At 40.4% G+C, this 22,046-nt stretch overlaps 1 protein-coding gene across 2 annotated transcripts in view; it reads right to left on the reverse strand.

Moving 5' to 3' along the window:
* Nucleotides 1-522: 522 nt before the first annotated feature.
* CERS6 (ceramide synthase 6) overlaps nt 523-22,046 on the reverse strand; it is a 318,459-nt gene continuing 296,935 nt past the window's right edge. The window contains exons 9-11 of one of the 2 annotated variants that reach the window (XM_060152713.1): nt 3,914-4,070; nt 3,332-3,355; nt 523-791 (exon numbers count right to left, since the gene is read on the reverse strand). In XM_060152713.1, the coding sequence (XP_060008696.1) occupies nt 639-791; nt 3,332-3,355; nt 3,914-4,070 (334 nt within the window). In that variant the 3' untranslated portion in view covers nt 523-638. The remainder of the gene's footprint in view (nt 792-3,331; nt 3,356-3,913; nt 4,071-22,046) is intronic. The other variant, XM_060152714.1, reaches the window with a different exon arrangement.

A 22,046-nucleotide genomic window follows, 5' to 3' on the forward strand; every position in this document is an offset into this window, starting at 1 on the left:
ACAAATTTTTTAAGTCCTCCAATAACCACACTCTTTAATTGCAACAGCTAATTGACCACGAAGAGTGACAATTACAAAACTGACCTCATCCTGTTCCAACTTTACACTGGGACAAAGCTCACTGAGACTGTACAGGCCATTTCGAAACAGGCACTGTAACACAAAGAAAGCAAACCTATTTGGAGCTGTACGAGAATCCTGCACTGGGATTTGCTTGCTCTAAGTGACCAATTAAGCTAAGGCTCCTAGCGGACTGGCTTAGGGGAATAGAAAGGGATAGAAGCAGATGGAGCGTCTCCCTCACTGTCATGAACCCAGAGAGTAAAAAGGAGTGAGGAAACCCTCTTTTGTCCACAGATTCACAAACAAATACAAAAAAATAAATAATATTCTAAGACAGTACAAATGCAAATACTGTTCCCTTGTGCCAATTACATAAAGCATGCCTACATATACAGAATGGTAATTCTTCCTCATTCACAGACAGGACATATGGCAGTGCACTATTCAAAATGCTTTGATAATCCTAATTTTTGTTTCTGGTGCTGAGAGATTATGAAAGGAACTGCATTTGCAAGTTATTAAATACTTCCAGGAACAAACAGTTCACTTTATTTGGGACTTGTAGTTTTGAGTAATTAATCATCCACGGAGCAAGGGCCAGTGAGGAGATACCCGTTGGTACCACTGGTCCCATTGGTGGTGGTCGCAGCATGGGGGTTACTCCCCGGAGGTTCCGAGTCCTCCTCATCTGAGCTAGACTCAATATCGCTTCGATCGTCCTTGGACACCTGTGGAATACGAGAAGGTGAGTGCAGCCAGCTCTGAAGGAACCGTTTAGGTATGGCATGCTCAGAAGTATATGCACAATCATACATGAAGAAAAACAGATCTAAATATTGAAAACATCGAAGAGGATAGGAACATTGCCATAGTAATAAGTTCCCCTTCTTTGGAGATAGACATTTGGGGGACTAAGTCAGTTATCAAGGAATGTAGGTGGATTTAGGCATCGCAGGGGGCTAGCTTTGTTGACTTCCTTAAGGTGCCTTTGGATACTGAGAATGTACTAGACCATGAACCCCACTCTTACTGGCAAAGTAGCATATGGTACTGCTGGAATGGCACTATAGGAATTTGGTACAAATGGATCCATTTATTCTCGGATGATCACATTCTCTCTGAGAATCATTTAAAGTCAGCTCTTAATTAACTACACTAATGGAGATATTCACTAGCTCTGTTCACTAATACATCATTCTTATTTGGCTTTTTTTTTTTTTTTTTGCGGTACGCGGGCCTTTCACTGCTGTAGCCTCTCCCGTTGCAGAGCACAGGCTCCGGACGCACAGGCTCAGAGGGCATGGCTCACGGGCCCAGCCGCTCCGCGGCATGTGGGATCTTCCCGGACCGGGGCACAAACCCGTGTCCCTTGCATCGGTTGAAAATATTTCCCAAGAAAAATCTACTGGCTCGATCATCATGAATTGGCTCCCATCATTCCAGGGTTCTTCCCTCCTCCATTCAGACTCTACAAGTCATGAGTAAGGCACCAGGATATAAATCTATATGTTACCATAAAGGATGAAAAAAAATCATACTGTCTCACAAGGAGGTAATGTAGGAAGAAATTACAGAAATACTCTACTGCTTATAAAACTGAAAGAGTTTGAACCTCCTACTCTATGTCTACATCATGGTAAACATTTTTACCCCACAGGCCTTAATACCTTTGAGTAACTGCGTGCTGTTTACTTACTGTCTAAGGGGGGGGGGGTGGTAGCAATAGGGACCTGGTGGCTTGCTTGGCTTCATAGAAAGTTTCCCAGTCTAGTCCCTTATGATTCTCTAAGAGGTGGCTTGGGAAGTCGGCAGAATCTCCTGGGAGGCTTTTCAGAATGAACTGGGTTCCACATCTCATCCTCTCTGTCACTGCTACCCCCAACCGGAGAACCCTGGAATCCACTGCCCTCCCAATTTGAGAAGCCACCATCACTGCAGGAGAACGTCACCTTCGTCAGGTGGGGTGGGGTGAGGTGGGGACAGGAGAAAGTCCTGAGCTGAGCACTGCTGCTCCAGCCTAAGCAGAGATGACTGAGTAAATATGTAAAAATGGATCTCACTCCAATGGCCCTTGAGATGAGATGAGACTCACAAGGACCATCTCAAAGATTTAGATACTGAAACACCAAAATGACTAGATTATAAGGATACTTTAACTTAAAAAAACATGGGTCACAAAGACAGCATTAGAATAAAAGCTCCACTACGTTTGGAAATCCATTAGTCATAAATTAAGCTGCTAATAGGAAAGAAAACTTCACTTTCAGAGAGCGATTAATTTACATTTGCATGCTTAGTAAGATTATTTTTAATTGCATTTGGGGAAAAAAATCTATACTTATGTTACCTCCAAAGGAAGGAACAATTTAGAATATCTCAAAATAAACCACAGGAAAATAGAGTCCATAACTCATGGCCAAGATGAATCTTACTGCCCTAGGTGAACAGCAAAGGCAGTTAAGGTATTTTGAAGCCTGAGGTCTGGAATAAAATTGACTGTCTCCTAATAAAGTTGAAGAAGTAAACTAGAGAGAAGACAGCGTATCTGGTGGAAAGAGCAATGCAATAAGGACACAAATCATCTAATCTACAGCCTCCCTGCATCTTCAGTTACCATTATCATACTGACAGTATTGTGCACATTGATTTAATTTGTATCCAAATGAGAACAGGAGCGTTTTTTAAAATAGAAATACACGCTCATTTTAAAGAGTACGAGGTCAAGAGAAAAAATGAACTCTTGCTTTTAAACAATTCATTGCTAAAAATATTTTGTATTTACATAGGAGCTGATGTGGAGAATTGGCTTCATAGTACGTGACTAGATGTCCCAAGCCCCGGCGGAAGGGGCTCACAAAGCGGTCACGTGCTGTTCCGCTGCCCAGGGCAGCCCTGGCAAAGAGCCGATGCTCTGGCCTCCCTTCCGGACCGCGTTGATCCTCTCCCCAACTTAGTTCTGTTTCTCATACTTCACTTTGGTCTATTTCTGTTTTTTAGCTGACATGTTGAACACCAGTTAAAGAAATCCATCTCCTCCGTTGGATCATGCAAAATTTAGCAGAATGAAAGCTCACACAAAAGGTCACTAACTGGGCTGTCCCTAGCATCCCTCACAGCTGGTGGGAGCCACACCTCGGTTACGGCCTCCAGGCAGTGCCAACAGATTAGACAGAACAATATGCATGGAAACAAAAGCATCGGAGTGCCCCTCCAACGGGCTAACGTGGGACCCAGGACTGGCATAGAGAGAGAGGCGTGAGAAACTTACATGTAAAGGGTTCCACTTCCCAGACTTCCAGGTTGGCAGAAGGAAGAGAACGAACAATGAAAGTAAGAAAATGTCACAGAGAACGTTCCAGAAAAGTCACTGCTCTACACAGAGGGCTTGAGGCCTGGGAAGCTTTATTCAAATCAGCTTCATGAGCCCATTTTTAACCAAAGGGATTTAACTAAATTTTTACTGACAAAGTCATAAATGGTCATACTGCATCAAGCAACCCTTTCTCATAAAATAAAAGAATTATTAAATTTCTGTCTGGTATAAGTATAATCAGAGGAGGACCAAGGGAGACAGAGAAAGGGAGAGTAGGAACACAACAAATAATATACCTCCATTGACCCTAAAATTATAAATGCAGATCATTCAGCAAAGCGATGCTACATGTAAAAAAATCAACTAGACAGAAGAAAATGCAAGTTTGTATTGTGTTTCAAAGAGGTTATGCTAAACCCTGAAGGAGAAAAAACAGTTTTGATGATATTCTAAATAATAAATAATGTTCTTGTTGATTAGAAGAACACAAACCCATAATTTTCTGGGACATATTAGAAAGGGTGAGTTTTATCTTACCTTGCCTTTTGAAATAGCTTTGCAAGCTATTTTTACGATCAAGTAAGACCAGAAGCAGTTCAAGCCTTGTATTACCAACAGCAGTAGGTTAAAAACCCACCAGGAAGGGTAAGGTCCAACAATCTCCCAACTTTCAAATAATGTGGTATTTAACACCCTAAGGAAAAGGAGAAAGTAATCATTGAACACAGCTTTTCACTTTGCCTTCAAAGGAACTCTAGTTACTGCAAAGAAGCACGAAGTCAATGATATCTACTGACTACTCCCTGCAAGGATGGTCTGAAGGCTGACAAGGTACTTAGAAGAGTCATCACCGGAACGATTCCCCTGGTGGCATAACATTCCTTTGGATTCTAGCTTGAATAGTGTACTTGTGCTCCCATTCATTTTTGTGTCATTTCTCCCTTTAATTTTCATTACGTTTTCAATTGATTCCATTTCTCACTACTGGTTAAAAGGCCTGTATCATCCTTGAAGTTGCTTTTGGCCTTTAAATACGTGTGAGGAATACCGTTTAATAATATTACATTGCAAGGAAAAAAAAAAGAGTAATTAATTCCAGACACACTAGTTAAGTTTAAACTATATGCTTAGCACAGTGAGTTAGAATATACTTAAGACCTAATGCCTGTCCTCAAGTGGTTTATAGTCTAGTAGGGGAGCCTGTACTGGGTCCTGAATTTTGTAAGCCTTCCCCTGGGAAAGAACTGGCAACTGAAAGATATCATATTGAAGTGACGTCTTGAGATGAGTGTTGGAAGGAGTTTTTTTTTTAAATTATTAGAATATAATGAATATACGTAGTTTTAAGAGTATGTACTTGAGGCAGGTGAACGTATTTGAAGTAACTGGTTCCCTCTGTTATCCACCATCAGGACCAGGCTGGAGCAGCCACCTGGGGCAGATACAGGACGGCTGGTTTCAGGGCTTGGCTCTCATCCTTGCTGTATCTGCTCCTAAGCCTTTGGAAGTTGATTCATGCCTTTTGGACTCACACTGCTGCCACACAGAAGCACGGTAGCCACAAAATTTTGGAATTACTCTCACTGCCTTGCTTTCCTCCTTAGCTTAGTGATGGGCTGGTTTGGAGATCTAAGTGGACTGACAAAACTCATCGAAGTGTATTTCCACCAACTGTCCCTGCAGTGCTTTGCCGGGACCCTCAGGAGAGGTTAGGTGGACAATACTCAGTGACTAAGGGGGAGGGATGGAAAACTCTTGAATGTAAGACACAGACCACTCATACAAGAACAGAAGGCACATATACAGAAAATTTTAATATAAGAGTGTGATGAATGCTTCGAGAGAGGTTAAGAAAAGTACTTAGTGAATTCACAAAAGGAAAAAAAAAACACATTGATTTGAGGTGGGATAAGAGGTAAAGAAAAAACGGAGAATGAATAATAGACATAAACAGGTTCTCCATGCCCAATTTCAGCAACCTGCATTCATAGACCAGAATGAGACAAACAGAGTGTGTCTCTAACCCTGCCATATTAGTTATCTCTCAAGAACAATGCTCAATACACATGGATTTAAAATCCTAAAATCAATAGTATGGAGCTGAATTTGACAATTCATTAAAAGTATATTACTCTATGATATAGTAGTATTCATTCTGGTGGAGGGGGACCAACATTAGGAAATCTATTAATATAATTATCACACGTCCACAGGCCAAATTGGAACAAACCTAATTATTCCACCTGCACTGAAAGACATTTGGCAATGCTCAATTCTCCACTGCTGATGTTTAAAACTTGGAACTTAAAGCACTTAATATGATTTTTATCCAGCTCAACTCAGCAGTGGTCATAATACTTAACAAATACCAGAGTTACTGACTTTATAATTAGGAACAAACCATGAACAACCAGCATCACCATTATTATTTAACCCTATTGTAGTAGTTCTGGCTGTTAAGTATGGTAAAAAGTCAGAGTTCATTTCAAATAATAGGCATTAAATCTCTATTTAACTATTTAACTCTATTAATCTCTATTTAACTATTTAACTATTAATCTCTATTTAACTATTTCAAAAACAGCAAACAATCAAAATCTCCAATAACAGGTAGTGGTTAAAAAACTATGAAGATATTCCAGAAATTATAAAGTCACTCACAATGTTAAACATGTTTCAAGAGTTTCTTATGATAGAGAAAAACCATAATATCTCAATTCCATAAAATAAATATATATTTGCACATACACACAGAAAAAGTAAGAGAATTATAATTCATTGGAAGGAATTAAAGCCATTATGGACTTTCTTTCTTTGGTGGATTAGGGAATTTTGTATTTTCTTCTTTATATTCTTCTCTTTTCCAAATCCATGACAAATAATTAGGACAAAGTACAAGTAATTTATAAAAAGGAATAAGTTAGGATAATGCCTATATTCCTGCCTTGTTTGTTATCCCAAGAGGCAGCCATGTCTTTATACACAGTCTGCAGGCCACGGGACAACAGGTCTAAACAAAGGTGAACTCCACGACAGCAAGGGAGGACTTACATACCTTATGCTTTTCTATCTCCAGCACTTTGCAAAACACTGCGAAGTAATGTGCTCGCTGGACCTGATGGCTGATTGACTGTGTGTTTGTTCAGTAATCAAATAAATAGATATGCACAAGACAACTCGGGAATAATTACAATAATTTTATTTCAGAACCAGCTCTGCTTCTTGACATATTAAACATGTTGACCTTCAGAGGGAATTCAGTTTCATTTGAACAGAAAGAGGTCCTGTAGAAATGGCAACCACGACTGCGTGATGCTACGTGTTATAAATTAGCCTTTGCTGAATTATAAGTTTGAGAACCTTTCTCACCATTACAGTTTGCTTGGCTTATTATGAACAGAGTGTCATGCAGTCGCTGGTGACATGATATTCACATTAATTTCTGAAACACGGCATCAGAATTTACAGGCTTTGCCATGACAATCAGTGGCACCTCTGAAATGCCACTCAAAAGTAATGGGATTTCTTTGAAAATTGACTTGGCTGCCTGCAGAGACAATTGAGAAAAAACAATCAGTGCACCAAAGGGCTATATCTCTCAGTGAGAAGCTTGGTAAGGCAAAGAATATGTGAGGAATTGAGATTGAGGAGAGAGACATTATGCCACTTGGATTCTGAAAAACAGCAAACCCAGGAAATGGCGCCTTTGTTTAGCCACAGAATGTTTCTGATGAGAAAACTGTCCTCTTTTGGGCAAACTATTAAAATGGTGATTACAGGATTTTATCCTTTCCCAGAGGTTAGGGTTAGGAGTACATACTTTAATGATGTCATTACAAATCTATGGTGACAGGGCTCTGACGAGTGGTATCTCTGAGGGAGGATTGAGGGGACAGGACAGGAGGGAGGCTGCTGGCATGCTGAAAACATTCTCCATCCTGATTCAGGTAGTGATTATGCAGATTATACATATGCAAAATTTTACAAATGTAAAAATGTATCATGAAGATTTGTGGACGACACTGTGCGCATTACACCTCAATAAACTAAAATGGAAAAAAGTACTCTGGGGCAAACACTGCCAATATGCAACCTCTGGCTTGCATAATTACTATAATACCAGTGTTTCTACCCCCCTCCCCACTAGTTTGGGGTCAATATATGGCTTCTAAGAAAATAGATTTTTTTCTTCCCCCAAAATAGCCTACAGCATCAAACCTCCTGCTGCTCCAATCAAGTGGTGGAGAGTTTGGAAGCATAAGGGGCCAGAAAAGACCATTTTCCTTTTCATTAATGTTAGGGTCACTTAACCACTAGATGGCGCATCACGCATGTACAAAGCGTGCTCAAGTAGGTCTATTCTGCCAGAACCTTCTGCCAAAGTCTGGGTCCCAGCACAGAAATCACTGCATCTTCAGGTTACACCTTCCCTTCTAAGAATCTTCCCCAACAATGGAATGAAGAGGCTCCCGTCTGTGCTTGTTTCTTCCTGCGTGATTCCCAATAGAAACGATGCCTGCAGGGCAAAGCTCCAAGCAATCCACTGCTGATGTAAAGATGCACCACTTACCACCCCAACAGCTTAGCCCTGATGGGTTCTTTTAATGGCTGTCTAATGAATCATAATTTAATGTGACTTGCCCTATAGTTACTTTGGCTCAGGCTTACCCTTTATGGATTTTTCATCTTAAGTTTGATGATCACAGAAATATGTATATACAGGCTATGTGGGGATAGGAGGAGGGGAATGTATACATTCATGCAGAAAAGTTTAGCCACTTTTTCTTAAGCAAAGCAAAGTCAGAGTAGTCTCATTTTAATACTATATCTAAGGCTTTACTCATTCATATTCCAAGCATCAATGTGACTTCTGCTTGCCCCTTAAACCTCAGAAGTCCAGAAGTCTTCTACTGTCATAGAGCACAGTGTGAAAAGATCTCCACTGGTGTCTCATTCAGAAAAGCTATAACCAATGCTTTTTTTTTCATTTTTATCGTGACTGCCAACTCAAAAGTTTATCTTTAGTATGCAAAGTTAGATAAATATCCTTACTTTCCGCTCCATATATCTTACTTTTAAAATATTCCAGTGACTTAGAGGCAGGATCACATAATGGTGGTTGAGTTATTAAAGATGACAGAGGCCTAGGTGCTCTCACTGTGTGAATGAAGTTACAGTTGGACGTTTACGATAAGGCCATGGCAAGTAATCATAAGCTTTGCCTGCGTCCCTTCCTCTTCTACCCCCACCAAAGAGCTCCACCTGAGCCTTGGTTGTGTGTTTCTGGAATGATCTATAGAAAAAACACAATAATTAAATCCATGTCAAATATCCAAAGAGAGCCAAGATTGCTTCTCAGGGAGAGTCAGGTTCAGGGCCTCACGCTGAGGATTGCTGCATGATGCCAGTGAGGGTAGATTAAAAAGGAAAACTTGGTTTACAGTCAAAATTAAGGTGTTCTTTACTTCAGAGCTTTTGAATGGTCTTGACTTTGCTTTCCCAGACAGACCGCAGTATATTTCAGGATGTGTGTGCTTCTCTGGCATTTACTTTCATTTGACCTACACAAAACATAAATGAAAAGTAGATTCTACCTAAAGCTTATCCGTAATCTACCGGCATGTTTTGCTCATTTTAAAGTAGATGGTAACAGAAAAGCATTTAAAATGTACTCTCAACAGAAACCATGGACACTTAACACCTGAAGAAGAAACGTCAGGTAATTATTTCACTGTTATAAGCAATGCTCTTTGTCCTGGTTTTTCTAAAGTAATAAGAGCTCCAGACTTAAGAACAATTTGGTCAAGCGTTGGGTAGTCAAGGCTGCTAGACAGCTGCAAACCTTGCTCACAATGCCTGGATGCCTAATTATCTCGAATAATAGATTCGCAGCCTGTAGCAGACACAGAAGTAGCTTCTCTATCCCTGAAAGGAAGCTGAACTTGAACACAGAGGGACCATCTGTCTTTCCTCTAGCAATGGGCATATCGCTTCTGTCATACTGTTATCTGAGTAAGACATGGGGATCAACTCATTTATTTTTACTTTTAGGTCACAGCCTGGCCAGACTTAGACACTGATCCCTTATATCACAGGAAGTTTGTCACTAGTAACTTCCCGGCTGGGGTGGATGTTTTTCTCAAAATGAGTCATTGCCCTCTTGGTGCCCCATTTGCTGTCTGTCTGCCTGAGTTCCCAACCCCTCCACTGCCTGGTCTGCCTTTCTATGTTCCTCATCTCCCAACCTGAGTTTCCCTAGAGAAGAACATGTCCTTCAGGCTGTATCCTGATTCCAACATACTTACACTTTCAACCCTCCTCTTTGTTGCCTACGTGCCCCTAAAACAGACTTGTCTGGTTCTCAATAACTGCTCTTTTTTTAAAGATTTTTTTGATGTGGACCATTTTTAAAGGCTTTATTGAATTTGTTACAATATTGCTTTTGTTTTTTATGTTTTGGCTTTTTGGCTGCAAGGCATGTGGGATCTTAGCTCCCCGACCAGGGACCAAACCCGTACCCCCTGCACTGGAAGGCCAAGTCTTAACCACTGGACCGCCAGGGAAGTCCCCATAACTGCTCTTTATTGAGTAATTAGTATGTGTTGAGCACTGGCCCAAACACGTTATATACATTGTTTTACTTAATCCTTTCAACACCTCATACAGAAGAATCCCCATATAGTAGAATTCTTACACTAGGCTAATATTTATTGAGCTTTATGTGTCGGGAACTGGGCTCAGGCTTTAATGTGCTAACGCATAATCCTCATGAACTAAACCCTATGTGATAAATTCTATTTTTTTTTTCAAAGTAGGTATTATGATGTCTATTTCACAGATGAAGAAACTGAAGCACAGGTTTGTACTGTATGCCCAACACTGTCCCCACTGTTGGGGACACATATTCGTGGGCCTCAAAGAACTCATAATCTAGTTGGGGAGCTGGGGACGGAATATAAATTGGCATATTGTATTTAGTGGGTAATGTTACCACATGTATCACAATGTACATACCTACTGAGTCGATGATTCTATTTCCAACCTTTTGTCCTAAGGAAGAATTTCAGGGATTTGGAAGATTTAGCCATAAGGATGTTCATTTAAATATTATTTATAGTAGCATACTACTTGAAACATCCTAGATGATGTTTACAAATAGGGTACTGATGAATAAACCATGACCTTCTCAGAAGATGGAATATTCTGTAACCGATATAATTATGTTATAGAAGAATACTTAATGAAATGGAAAAATGCTTATAGTACAACGTTAAATGAGAAAGACAAAGCTATGAAACAGTATGTGCAGAATGATCGCATTTTGGTAAAGAAAAAGATGTAATTTTAAGCATATAAAATGTTAGAAACAAAGACATCAGATTATGAACAGTGGTTATTTCAGAATTATGGGATTGGGATTTTGTTTTCTTCTTTGTGGTGTTTCATATTCCATAAAATTTCTGTAATGAATATTTAAGTATAACATGTATATAATCCCTATTAAATAAATATCAGTTTAAGTTAAAATTTGAGGAGACCATAGGAGAATGATAACAGATAGCCAAGTGCTAACAGAAGCCTCTAAAGGTCTTAACTAGGGCAAGGAGGGCAACAGGTGTTCGCAGAGCTGGATGCATTTCCCAAAAGCTACCTCACTAAGTCTCAGAGCCGCACAGGGGCGGCCTGGCTTGGCCATACGCGGTTTTCCTCAAAGTCCCAGCATCCTGCTCCAGACAAGAAGGCAGTGACTGACGGAACTTGTCTGTGGTCACACCAGCTGGTGCCCTCTGTCCCCTCAGGCTGGCATGTTTTATGCGAGTGGGGGATGGCTGGCTCCTGGGAGGGTCGAGGAGGAGAGCTGCTCGCAGGGCAGAGCAGGGCGTCCCAGTGGCGGCAAAGTCCCTGCCTCTCTGGGATAGGTCTGTTCACAGCGCTGCCTCCAAAGACAGATGCTTTTATTCCCCCTGAACAAAGGAAGCAGCTCTCTAGGTTCATTCGTGGTTATGGGTGTGGAGATTCTGAGACGGTAGAGAGGCCAACTTGAACACACATCATAAGCACATTTGATCGCTTTTGTCCCTGGAATGGGGCTTTGTTGGCATGTTTGGAGCTGTTTTTGTCAGAGTCCCCTGATTTTGTTAGAGCTTAATAACTGGCCTAAGAACTGTGAAACCTGCCTGATCTCTGCACTCTCCTTCTGTTACCTTCTTATTTCATGATTCTGTGGAAGAAATGTGTTTTGCAAGATATAAGACAGAGCTTCTGGAATCTATGGGGGCAATACCTGCAAATCTTGTCTTGGGGGCAGGAAGAAACGGAAACGAGGAAGGGGAAAGGAAAGAGAGAGAAGGGGAATGGGCGGATGGGAAACGGGCAGACAGAGGGGACGAGGAGACAGGGGACCTGCTTCCCTGAGGCACTGCTCATGTCTGTAACTTGAATCAGGACCAGGCCTTGCACAAACTCTGCGTGACATTCAATACCACACCATTTCTGGGATTCCATATTACACTAATAAAAAGAGAGCCACAAGACAAATAGTTGTGCCCTGGAACTTAGGAGGGGGAAGTGGCTGTGCAAAGCTCAGGGCCTGGAACTCAAAAGCTTCTTCCACCTGTAACTGCCGGGCTGGGAATCTGCCGGGTGTGATTTATCTGCTGGCAAACTCAGCGCAGGTACATATTCTAACAATTTACTGAGGAAGAAAGAAATACAAACCCTGCTTTGGAGAGAAGGACGGCTGAAATGCAGCAAACCCAGAGGCCTCCCCCGCCACCCCATCTGACTCAGGTGGTCCCAGGACAGTTGTTCAGCAAAGGTGTGCAGACTCAGGAGCTGGATAGCAAAGAGTTCTTTTGCAGAAATCCCAACTGCAAACATATCAAGATAGTGGCCCTCGAGACAGTGGTTTTATTTGGTAAAACTTATCTTCGAATACAGTATACAGTGTCCTAGGGCAGCGGTCCCCAACCGTTTTGGCACCAGGGACCGGTTTCGTGGAAGACAATTTTCCCACGGACGGGGTTGGAGGGGGCGATAGGGTTTGTTCAGGCGGTAACGTGAGCGATGGGGAGCGGCTGTAAATACAGATGAAGCTTCCCTCGCTCCCCCGCTGCTCACCGCCTGCTGTGCGGCCCGGTTCCTAACAGGCCACAGACCAGGGGTTGGGGACCCCTGTCCTAGGGGGCTTCATCTAAACGGCAAAAAGCCAATTTAACTGACAGGACAAGACACTCTCTCTGCTCCTACTAGCTATAGTATGCTTAACAGTGCTTACCCATTCAACCTCAATCACTTCTTTCCATAGTCCGTGGCCATGAATAGAATGTTTACAGTCAATGAGATGAATATAAGCCTTCTCTTCTCACTGACAGAAATAGCAATAGCCAAGGCCATACCTTAAATCACAAGGAATATTTCTTACACACCATTGGCTATCAGCTAGACACCTAACACCTTGTTAGGAGGTTTGAGTGGTATTTGGGTAGCATTTGATGCAGTTTTCACTCACATGCATCATAGATGTTGATGATGAAAGTGCTACATCATCAATGGAGAAGTAGGCAAAGGATATGGACAGTTCACAGAAAAAATACAAATACAAATGACATATGAAAACATGCATGAAATGTTCCACTGCGCTTATAATCCAATGAATACAAAATTAAAACAAGAGATATGTAGGCCATAGTTTTTGGAATGATGTGTCATGACATCTGCAACCCACTTTCAGATGATTTGACAAATGTAAGAGAAATGCATGTATGTAAAAGAAATGCAATGGGTACTGCAAGGGGTAACAGTTGATGAGGGCAGGTGGGACTATATGAGTATTCATTATATATGTTTTTCAAATTCTCTGTGGGTTTGGACATGTTCAAACTAACAAATTAAATTAAAAGAGAAAACGTTTAAACTATCAAATCAAAAGGCATAGAGTGGCTGAATGGATAAAAGAACAAGACCCATCTATATGTTGCCTACAAGAGATTCACTTCAGAAGTAAGTACACACAGAGACTGAAGGTGAAGGGATGAAAAAGGATATTCCACGTAAGTGGAAATGAAAAGAAAGCTCAAGTAACTATACTCATATCAGACCAAGCAGACTTTAAAACAAAGAATGCAATAAAATCAAAACGAAAAGGCCACCTACTGAGTGGGAGAAGATGTTTGCAAACCATACACTTGACAAGGCTTAATAGCCAAGCTATATAAAGAACACATACAACTCAACAACAACAGAAAAACTCAATTAAAAAATGGGGAGATGGGCTTCCCTGGTGGCGCAGTGGTTGGGAGTCCACCTGCCGATGCAGGGGGCGCGGGTTCGTACCCCGGTCTGGGGGGGATCCCACGTGCCGCGGAGCGGCTGGGCCCGTAAGCCATGGCTGTTGGGCCTGCGCGTCCAGGGCCTGTGCTCCGCAATGGGAGAGGCCACAGCAGTGAGAGGCCTGTGTACAGCAAAAAAAAAAAAAAAAAAAAAAAAATGGGGAGAGGATCTGAATAGACATTTTTCCAAAGAAGACATACAGATGGCCAATAGGCACATGAAAAGATGTTCATCATCACTAATCCTCAGGGAAATGCAAATCAAAACCACAGTGAGATATCACCTCACACCTGTCAGAATGGTTATCAGGAAAAAGACAGGAGTAACAAGTGTTGGAGAGGATGTGGAGGAAAGGAAACCCTTGAACACTGTTGATGGGACTATAAACTGGTGGAGCCACTATGGAAAACAGTATGGAGATTCCTCAAAAAATTAAGAATAGAACTACCATATGACCCAGCTACTCCACTTCGGGGTATTTACCTGAAGAACATGAAAACACTATTTTGAAAAGATACATGCAAAACGGAAGCAATCTAAGTGTCCATCAATAGATGAATGGGTAAAGAAGATGTGGTGTGTACACACACACACACACCACACAATGGAATATCCCTCAACCATGAAAAAGAGTGAAATCCTACTATTTGGGACAACATGGATGGACCTTTTTTTTTTTTGAAGAGTAAACGATTCGGTTTTTATTAAATGAGTAAACATTTGTTATTCAAGTCACATATTATTTGACATTTCTTGCAAGCAAATAACTCCTTAGAAATTCTGTGATTGTGAAAATTAGACTGTTATAACTTACTGTATTTAAGATTGTGTTAATTGCCTCTGACTTCTTTGAACTCAGACACCCCTAACTTCATACACTGTCTCCTACTGAGAATAATCTTCAAACTTTATACTGATTAGAACATGGATGGACCTTGAAGGTGTGATGCTAAGTGAAATAAGTCAGATAGAGAAAGACTAATGTTGTATGATTTCATTCATATGTGGAATCTAAAAAAAACAACAAACAGACAAAACAAAATAAAAAAAACCTCCTTGATACAGAGAACAGAGTAGTGGTTATCAGAGGGGAAGGGGGTAGGCGAAGTGGATGAAGGGGGCCAACTATATGGTGCTGGATGATAACTAGACTTGTGGTAGTGATCATTTTGTAGTGTATACAGATGTTAAACTATAATGCTGTATACCTGAAGCTTATATAATTAAACTATCAAATACATGTAAAAAAGAAGATAAACCACTGTGCTGCCAAAAATAAAATAAAAGCAACGCTCTTGTAAGTGGCTGGTCGGAGTGTAAATTGGTGAAATCTTTATAGAAAATTTGGCCATACATATAAATATTTTTAAATGATTGTTTATCCTCAGAAATTTACTTTTCCAGTTATCTATCTTTATCTTTAAATAAATACATTGTCAACAAATTTAAAAACATACTGTTTTTCATGGCAAAAAAGAAACAAATAAATGGTTAAAATGTGTATCTGTACGGTAGAATGTTATTCATACATTAAGATCATCTCTTCTATTTAATAACATGGGAGAATCCTCACAATTTAATGAAAAGTGAAAAAATCATATTAAAATCATATGCAGTATGATCTCCAGTTTTCATATGTATGTGTTAATACATGTGTATATAAAATGCGATTAAATTGTGATTAAAAGAAAATATTCTAAAATGTTCACATTGGCTACTTCTGATTCTAGGAATTTAAAATAAAAGATTTTCTACATGTATGTAGTATTCTTAGAGAAAACACTTAAGAACTTTTTTCAAGGATGATGGTCTAAAAAACTTTAACCCTTTCAAGTTAGTTCAAAAATACCTATTTGTGTTCCACTCTCAGCAGGGGAAAAGGTGAAGCTGAATCTTCGGTGTCGGGGCCTGAACACCTTTAGGAATGCCCAAGGTGTACACATGGAGGGGAACTCGAACCTGAGCCACACCTGTTGGTTTTAGGATTCACATTTCTATGAGCGAGTATCCTTAGCATGGCACTCAGATGGTACTAGAGAAACAAATCCAAGAAGAAATATCCCAGGAGGTCAGATGGACCTTCCCGATTATTCTGCCCAACTCTTCCTTTGACTGAGATCTCACCTGGAACATGATGGCAAGACATGGCCTTCCACCTGCATTCTTGTCCTGGGACCCCCAATGTGAGGGTGAAGAGTCTAGGGTGAAGCATATAGCAGGTGCTCCACAAATACCAAGTTTTTGGCAAATATTTTAGGTTAATGAGTAAATATACATGTGATTTCTGGAGTCTCTATAAATAAATAAATAAATATATATATATATATATATATATATATATATATATATATATATATATATATATAAAACATGTCCATTGACAATGTTCAAAATCAGTTTTTAATCAGAATGGTGTTTTCCAGTTTTAAACTAATTCCCTTTAATCTGTAGAATTTAGAAACCTGGTTTCTTCGAGTCCCACCTTGTGCCACGTGCTTCAGTGAGGCTGTTCTGCAGGGAGGCAGTTCCCAGGCCTGCTGCTCACTGGGATTCCCTGGGGAGCATTAACAGTACTGATGCCTGTGACGGCCTCCAGAGACTGTAATTCAGACGGTCTGGGGCACAGATTGGGTGGTGCAATCTTTAAAAGGTCCCCAGATGACTCCAATGTGCAGACAAGTTTGGAAACTGCCTCTTTTGTTCTCTAATTCCCTTTTGTACTTGTTTTTTTTTTTTTTTTTAATCTACAAACAATTCTGAATAACTTTTGATGATCCATTTCTGCTCTCAGTAGACGTGATGACTGCAGGTCATTTATGATTGTGTGTGGCTGAATGACAGTTACCAGGCTGTGCATGAAATGTTTAAAATTTTGTCCCCTCGCCCACTTTAATGAGAACAATAGCACCCTGGCATCAGAACCCCCAACTCTGAGGTTTCAAACTGCCCCAACTCAGAGATAGTCGAGGACCCCACTCTTCCCAGCCCCTTGCTTACCCTCCTTTGGGCTACACAAAGCTTATGTTTAACCTCCCAGGATTTTGCAGAAATTGTCCTTCGAAGAAAGGGTCTGAAGCATGAGCTTGTAAACTCATTCAGACAATAAGTAAAGCCTGATGCAAAGGAAGGAGAGTGTCCACAGAACCAGATCAAGAAGCCCAAAACTGGAAAAGAAGATGGTGCCCTTATCCCTGCCCACATATAATTGATATTACAAATGATTCCAAACCACAAAACAATAAGAAAATCCCTAAAAATCTTTTTCTCTTTTGGCATGGGGAATCAAGTCAATTCTTGTTGAAATGTAAAACTACAAAAAAAAATGCTTATGGCCCACTTTGCTTGTGTCCTAAGCACACACTTAATTGATCTATTAGGCACCCAGCATGGAGCGTCCTTGGTGAGTGTTTGTGATTCATCACCCAGTTACAGTGACTTGGGTCACTTAACAACCATGTTGCTAAAGAGAGAGCAGTGTTCATTATAGACTTTTACTTGATAAGAATATTCCCCTTCAGCTTCAGTCAATGTCATCAAGTTTCCTAAGATATATCACTGGGCTTGTTATGTTTAAAACACCAGAGGAGACTATATAAAAGATTTTCATGTTCATTTTTGAAAAGCAACTCTCACACGGCTCCAGCTAGTAACTCACTGTCTCTTCGACCTTACCTCAAGTTGCCCCTTCCATCAGGATGGAAAATATAAATATGGACACAAATATTACCCTACTTCTCTAACTGGGAGGGTTAGGAATGGTCCCAAGTAGTGTGAGGCCCTGGGGCAAACTACCCCTTCCTCACCTAGGATATCGGGAAAATCAGTCTGCCTGGAAAGGCAACCCAAGTCCCAAATAATCCATCCCAAGGAGAAGGGTGTCGAGGGGCAGCAGGTAGCCATTCTACTGCTCTGTAGCAGTGATGCCGAAAGGTCTCAGGAATAATCATAACTGTTTGAATCACTCTCCTGCTTTGAGCCTTCTAATCACGGCCCACTGCAATAAGAATAAAATCCCAAACACATCCCAAGGCCCACAAAAGTTCCTAATCTGGACCTCTCCTACCTCTCCAGCCTCAACTCTGACCATCTCCCTCTTGTTCATCAAGCTTTCTGTTCCAGAAATAGGCCAACACTGTTCCCACCCCAGGGTGCTGGCACTCGCAGTTTCCTATGCCTGGCCTCTTCCTATGACTTGTTCTTTAATGTGTGTCTGTTTCATTTTAGATATCTTCCCATGATTTCACTGCCTCTTGCTTTAAAGCATAAGCTCTAAGAGTGCAATGATTGTGTGCATTTGACCTGCTTTGGATCTGCCAAGGCACTTTACAGAATATTAGGTGCTGAGAATGGGGGATGCTTGATCAGTTCCCTTTCCAAGAAAACTGACAGCAGGCGTGGCCCTCACTTCAGCAGTCCCCAGAGTATTCCTGCTGGATACACCGATTTACAAGTACCAATAGAGCAGGGCTGCTTTTCACACTTGCTTTGTGATATTTATACCCATAGGCATAATTATTCAGTGCATTGTGCCATGATAATTGTTTTGGGCTTGTTTACTGCCAAGATGTTCGTTTTAGCAGCAGCATTAGACATGCAACAGAAAAAAAAAAAAAGAGAACATTAGGCCCCTGAAAATAAAATTATTAGGATGTTAGGCAATAAAGGAGATGATATCTCACATTGAGACTAACACAGAGTGGCTCTGGAAGCCTTTTCAAGTGAACACTATAACATGCAGAACCGAAGCAATTTGCAATACCAACAAAATGCTAATGTGCATTTTTATCATTATCCACTGTGATTTGTTTCTTTCTCCGCAGAACAAGAAAAATGACAGTGAAGTCAAAGCTCAATTTTTTTGTCCTTAAAGCTCTGACTTTTTCCCTTAAAGCCTGGGTCCTCAACAACCTCGGAGCTGCCAAGAATGCGCTCATCCTTTGAAACAAATGCTACGCTGAGATTGAAGTTTTCAGATGCTAACTGTATAACCCGGGGACTGCTATGTTATTCACATGCCCCTTGTACCAAGGAACCAATACTTAGAATGTTACCCCTGCTGCTCTTGAATGCAGCGGTCACATTTATGGTCTTTGGATATGAAGAGTGACACACCTTTACAGTGTGCCTACCTAAGCTAGAAGCTGTGGTCCTGAAATAACAATTTTCTTGATGTCTCTGTGAACTTTGATCTCACTACCAGCCTGAGCTCATGAAACAAAAGAGCACACGTTCAAAGTCATGCTTGTGATTCTTTTCTTCAGTTTGGTTTTCCAGCCAAGTCTATCTTCTTTTGTTTTGAAATGCTCCTAGACACACACACACAGACACACACACACAGACACAGACACACAGACACACACACACAGACACACACACACACAGACAGACACACACACACACGCCTGCATGGCACCCCCTCTTGGATATTTATGAGGCACCTCCAAAACCAAATTTATATTTTCCCCAAGCCTATTCCTATTAAATGTAGCACCACTGCCACAACTACTGCCACTCTTATTATTAACCGTCATAACTCCAGGGACATACTATTGTGTTCATCCTCAAATTTTGCAGAAGAGTTTAGAGTGAGTAGGTAATCCACCCAGAGTCATACAGTCAGAGTGACAGACCCAGGATGTGAACATATACCAGGTTTATCCAGAGCTCATTCTGTTAACCACCATCTCCTTACTTCAGTAAATGGCGTTAGCCCTCATTGAGTTACTTAAGTCAAAATTGTGGTGTCACCCTTTACCCATCCCCTCTATCACCAATGTGGCTATACACCCTGTCAATCTCCTGAATTCCTCTGGAATCCAGTTACTTCTGTCTACACTGCTACTACTACTCTCTACCACCATCAACTCCTACCTAGGAAGTTACTGTAACAGGATTCTAACTAGATTAGTCCAACCTAGATCTTGTTGCAAGGTGATTACAAACAAAAAGACAATGTGAACATGTCAATCCCACACTCCCAATCTATCCCTCCCCCTTACCCTTGCCCTCTGTATTTAACCAACAAGGGCTTACTGCATAGCACAGGAAACTCTGCTCAATATTCTGTAATAACCTATGTGGGAAAAGAATTTGAAAAAGAATAGATACATGTATATGTATAACTGAATCACTTCGCTGTACACCTGAAACTCACACAACACTGTTAATCAACTATGCTCCAATATAAAATAAAAATTTAAATAAAAAACAAACAAAACTACCAATTCCATAAATACCACAAAAACCCAAGAAATAAAGTAACACTTTAACAACAAAAACAACAAAAAGACAATGAGAGTAATGAAATCATGTGGCAGTATTTGGTCAGGAGGGGCTCATTCAGATAATTCAGGTTATATATATTTTTAAAATTCAGATTATCACTGTGAACCATTTCAAAACACATTCTCAGTTCTTGAGTAGATCTGTGAGCCCTGAGTGCCCAAGCTGACCCAGACTCATTCTTCAGACGGCAGCTTCAAAGTCATTCCTTAGGGAATCATCCTCTGACCCTCAGAATAGGTCGGATCCTCACAGCAGCCCGAACATCATCACAGTACTCACCACTGCAGCTGTGTGACTGGTATCTGCCTCCCTGGATTGAAAGCTTCATAAGAGCAGGGACTGAAATGTCTACCTTTTCACTGCTGGTCTCAAATACCTAGTAGAGTGTTTGGCAAATGGTAGGATTTGAAATATGTGTAGGATAAATAAAATTTTTCCATAATTAGAATGGCTTTAATATTTTCTAATTCTGAAGGTAATATGTACCACATAGAAATTTCAGGCTATCTAGAAAAAGTTAAGAAAGTAAAGTCAATTCCTTTCCATTTTTTCTTCAAATTGGGCTAATCAACATTTATTTTCATCTGTTGAGAACCAAAGTTTTGTGGGAAGTGCCTTTAAATCATGTATATGTGATTGAAAATCCATGGGATTTTGCCCTCTTTAGGCAACATATATGCACAAATTTTGGAAAAGGACACAAGACTAATCTTTCTCTCACTCTTTTTGCCATATTGAACTTGTCAACATCAGTTTCTAATTTGACCTGGAGAACTTAAGCCACATGCCCCTAAACGCTGGCTCTTCCAACCTCCTCTCTTTCGCACATGGTTTCCCATCCTCTTCATACCTTGCTAGACAGTAGAATCAGTTGTGCTATATAATATAAAACTGAGGATCCAGCTATTTGTACCTAGCAAGAATAAAATAAAATAAAATAACAGCATAAAATAACTGAGAACAAAAGAAAAATAATTTAAATAATGTGCTTAAATAATTTAACCCATCTGTCACTTTCTTAACTCACTGGAGTTAGGGGACATGAATCCTTTGTACACTTGGGCACTCTCAGTTCTTACCTTACTTGCCTTTCAAAATGAGACCCTCTTGTTACATGCATCATAAATTTAGGAATGTACACTCAATTTTTACCATATGACCTAACCTTGGAACCTAGTCCCTGGGTGACATTCTATTGCATTTCATATTGTGTTCTTTCTTCTCTGCTTTCATTCATGGTGTTACCTTAGGAAGGCCTGTCCTTCCTCCCATTTACCACCTACTTATCCCTCCAGGCCCAGCTCAGATATCACTTCCTCAGTGAAACCATCCTTGCATCCCTGATCAGAATTAATCAAAGCTTCTACTGTGCCCCTACCACACAATTTTATACCTCTCTTTACTACTTTTTGCTGCCAGCTGTCTAATGTCAGAACTGAAACAAAAGCTCCTTCAGCAGAGGCATCATATGTATTTTGTATCCCTGGTGGGTAGCCCAGAGCCTGAGTAAGCTTTTGATAATTTATACTTGGTAAAAAACAGAACCTCATGAAATTTTCTTTGACTTACAACCTCTTAAAACATCCATGATACAAATTCTAAGTTATGATGTCCAGTTCCACGCTTGCTTCAAAGTTCATCCCCTCAATGGATTGTTTAATTTAATATATTCAAGTTTTATTCTGAGGAATGATAGTTAACATTAAGCCAGAGTTTAAAACTTTCTGAAGTTCAGTGTAATCTATAAAAATATTGAATCACTATGTTATACACCTAAAACTAATATAATATTGTAAATCTACTTTAATTAAGAAAAAAAAGAACATTAGGGAGAAGCAGAAAGTTGGAAACAAAACTTCCTGAAGTTCTAAACTTCCATACTTAGCAGAGCACACCAATCACGATGTTAAAATACCGATTATACAACAAAGGACAATTTAGACGCATCACCAGAAACTAAAAGTAGTTCTTTTCTGTTTGGTTCCTGATAAACTGGTATTGTTTATTGTTTAATAATTACCACCATCTGTCATTTGAATTTTTCACACCACCT

The sequence above is a fragment of the Lagenorhynchus albirostris genome, chromosome 6, assembly GCF_949774975.1.
Source record: "Lagenorhynchus albirostris chromosome 6, mLagAlb1.1, whole genome shotgun sequence".
Taxonomy (NCBI): domain Eukaryota; kingdom Metazoa; phylum Chordata; class Mammalia; order Artiodactyla; family Delphinidae; genus Lagenorhynchus; species Lagenorhynchus albirostris.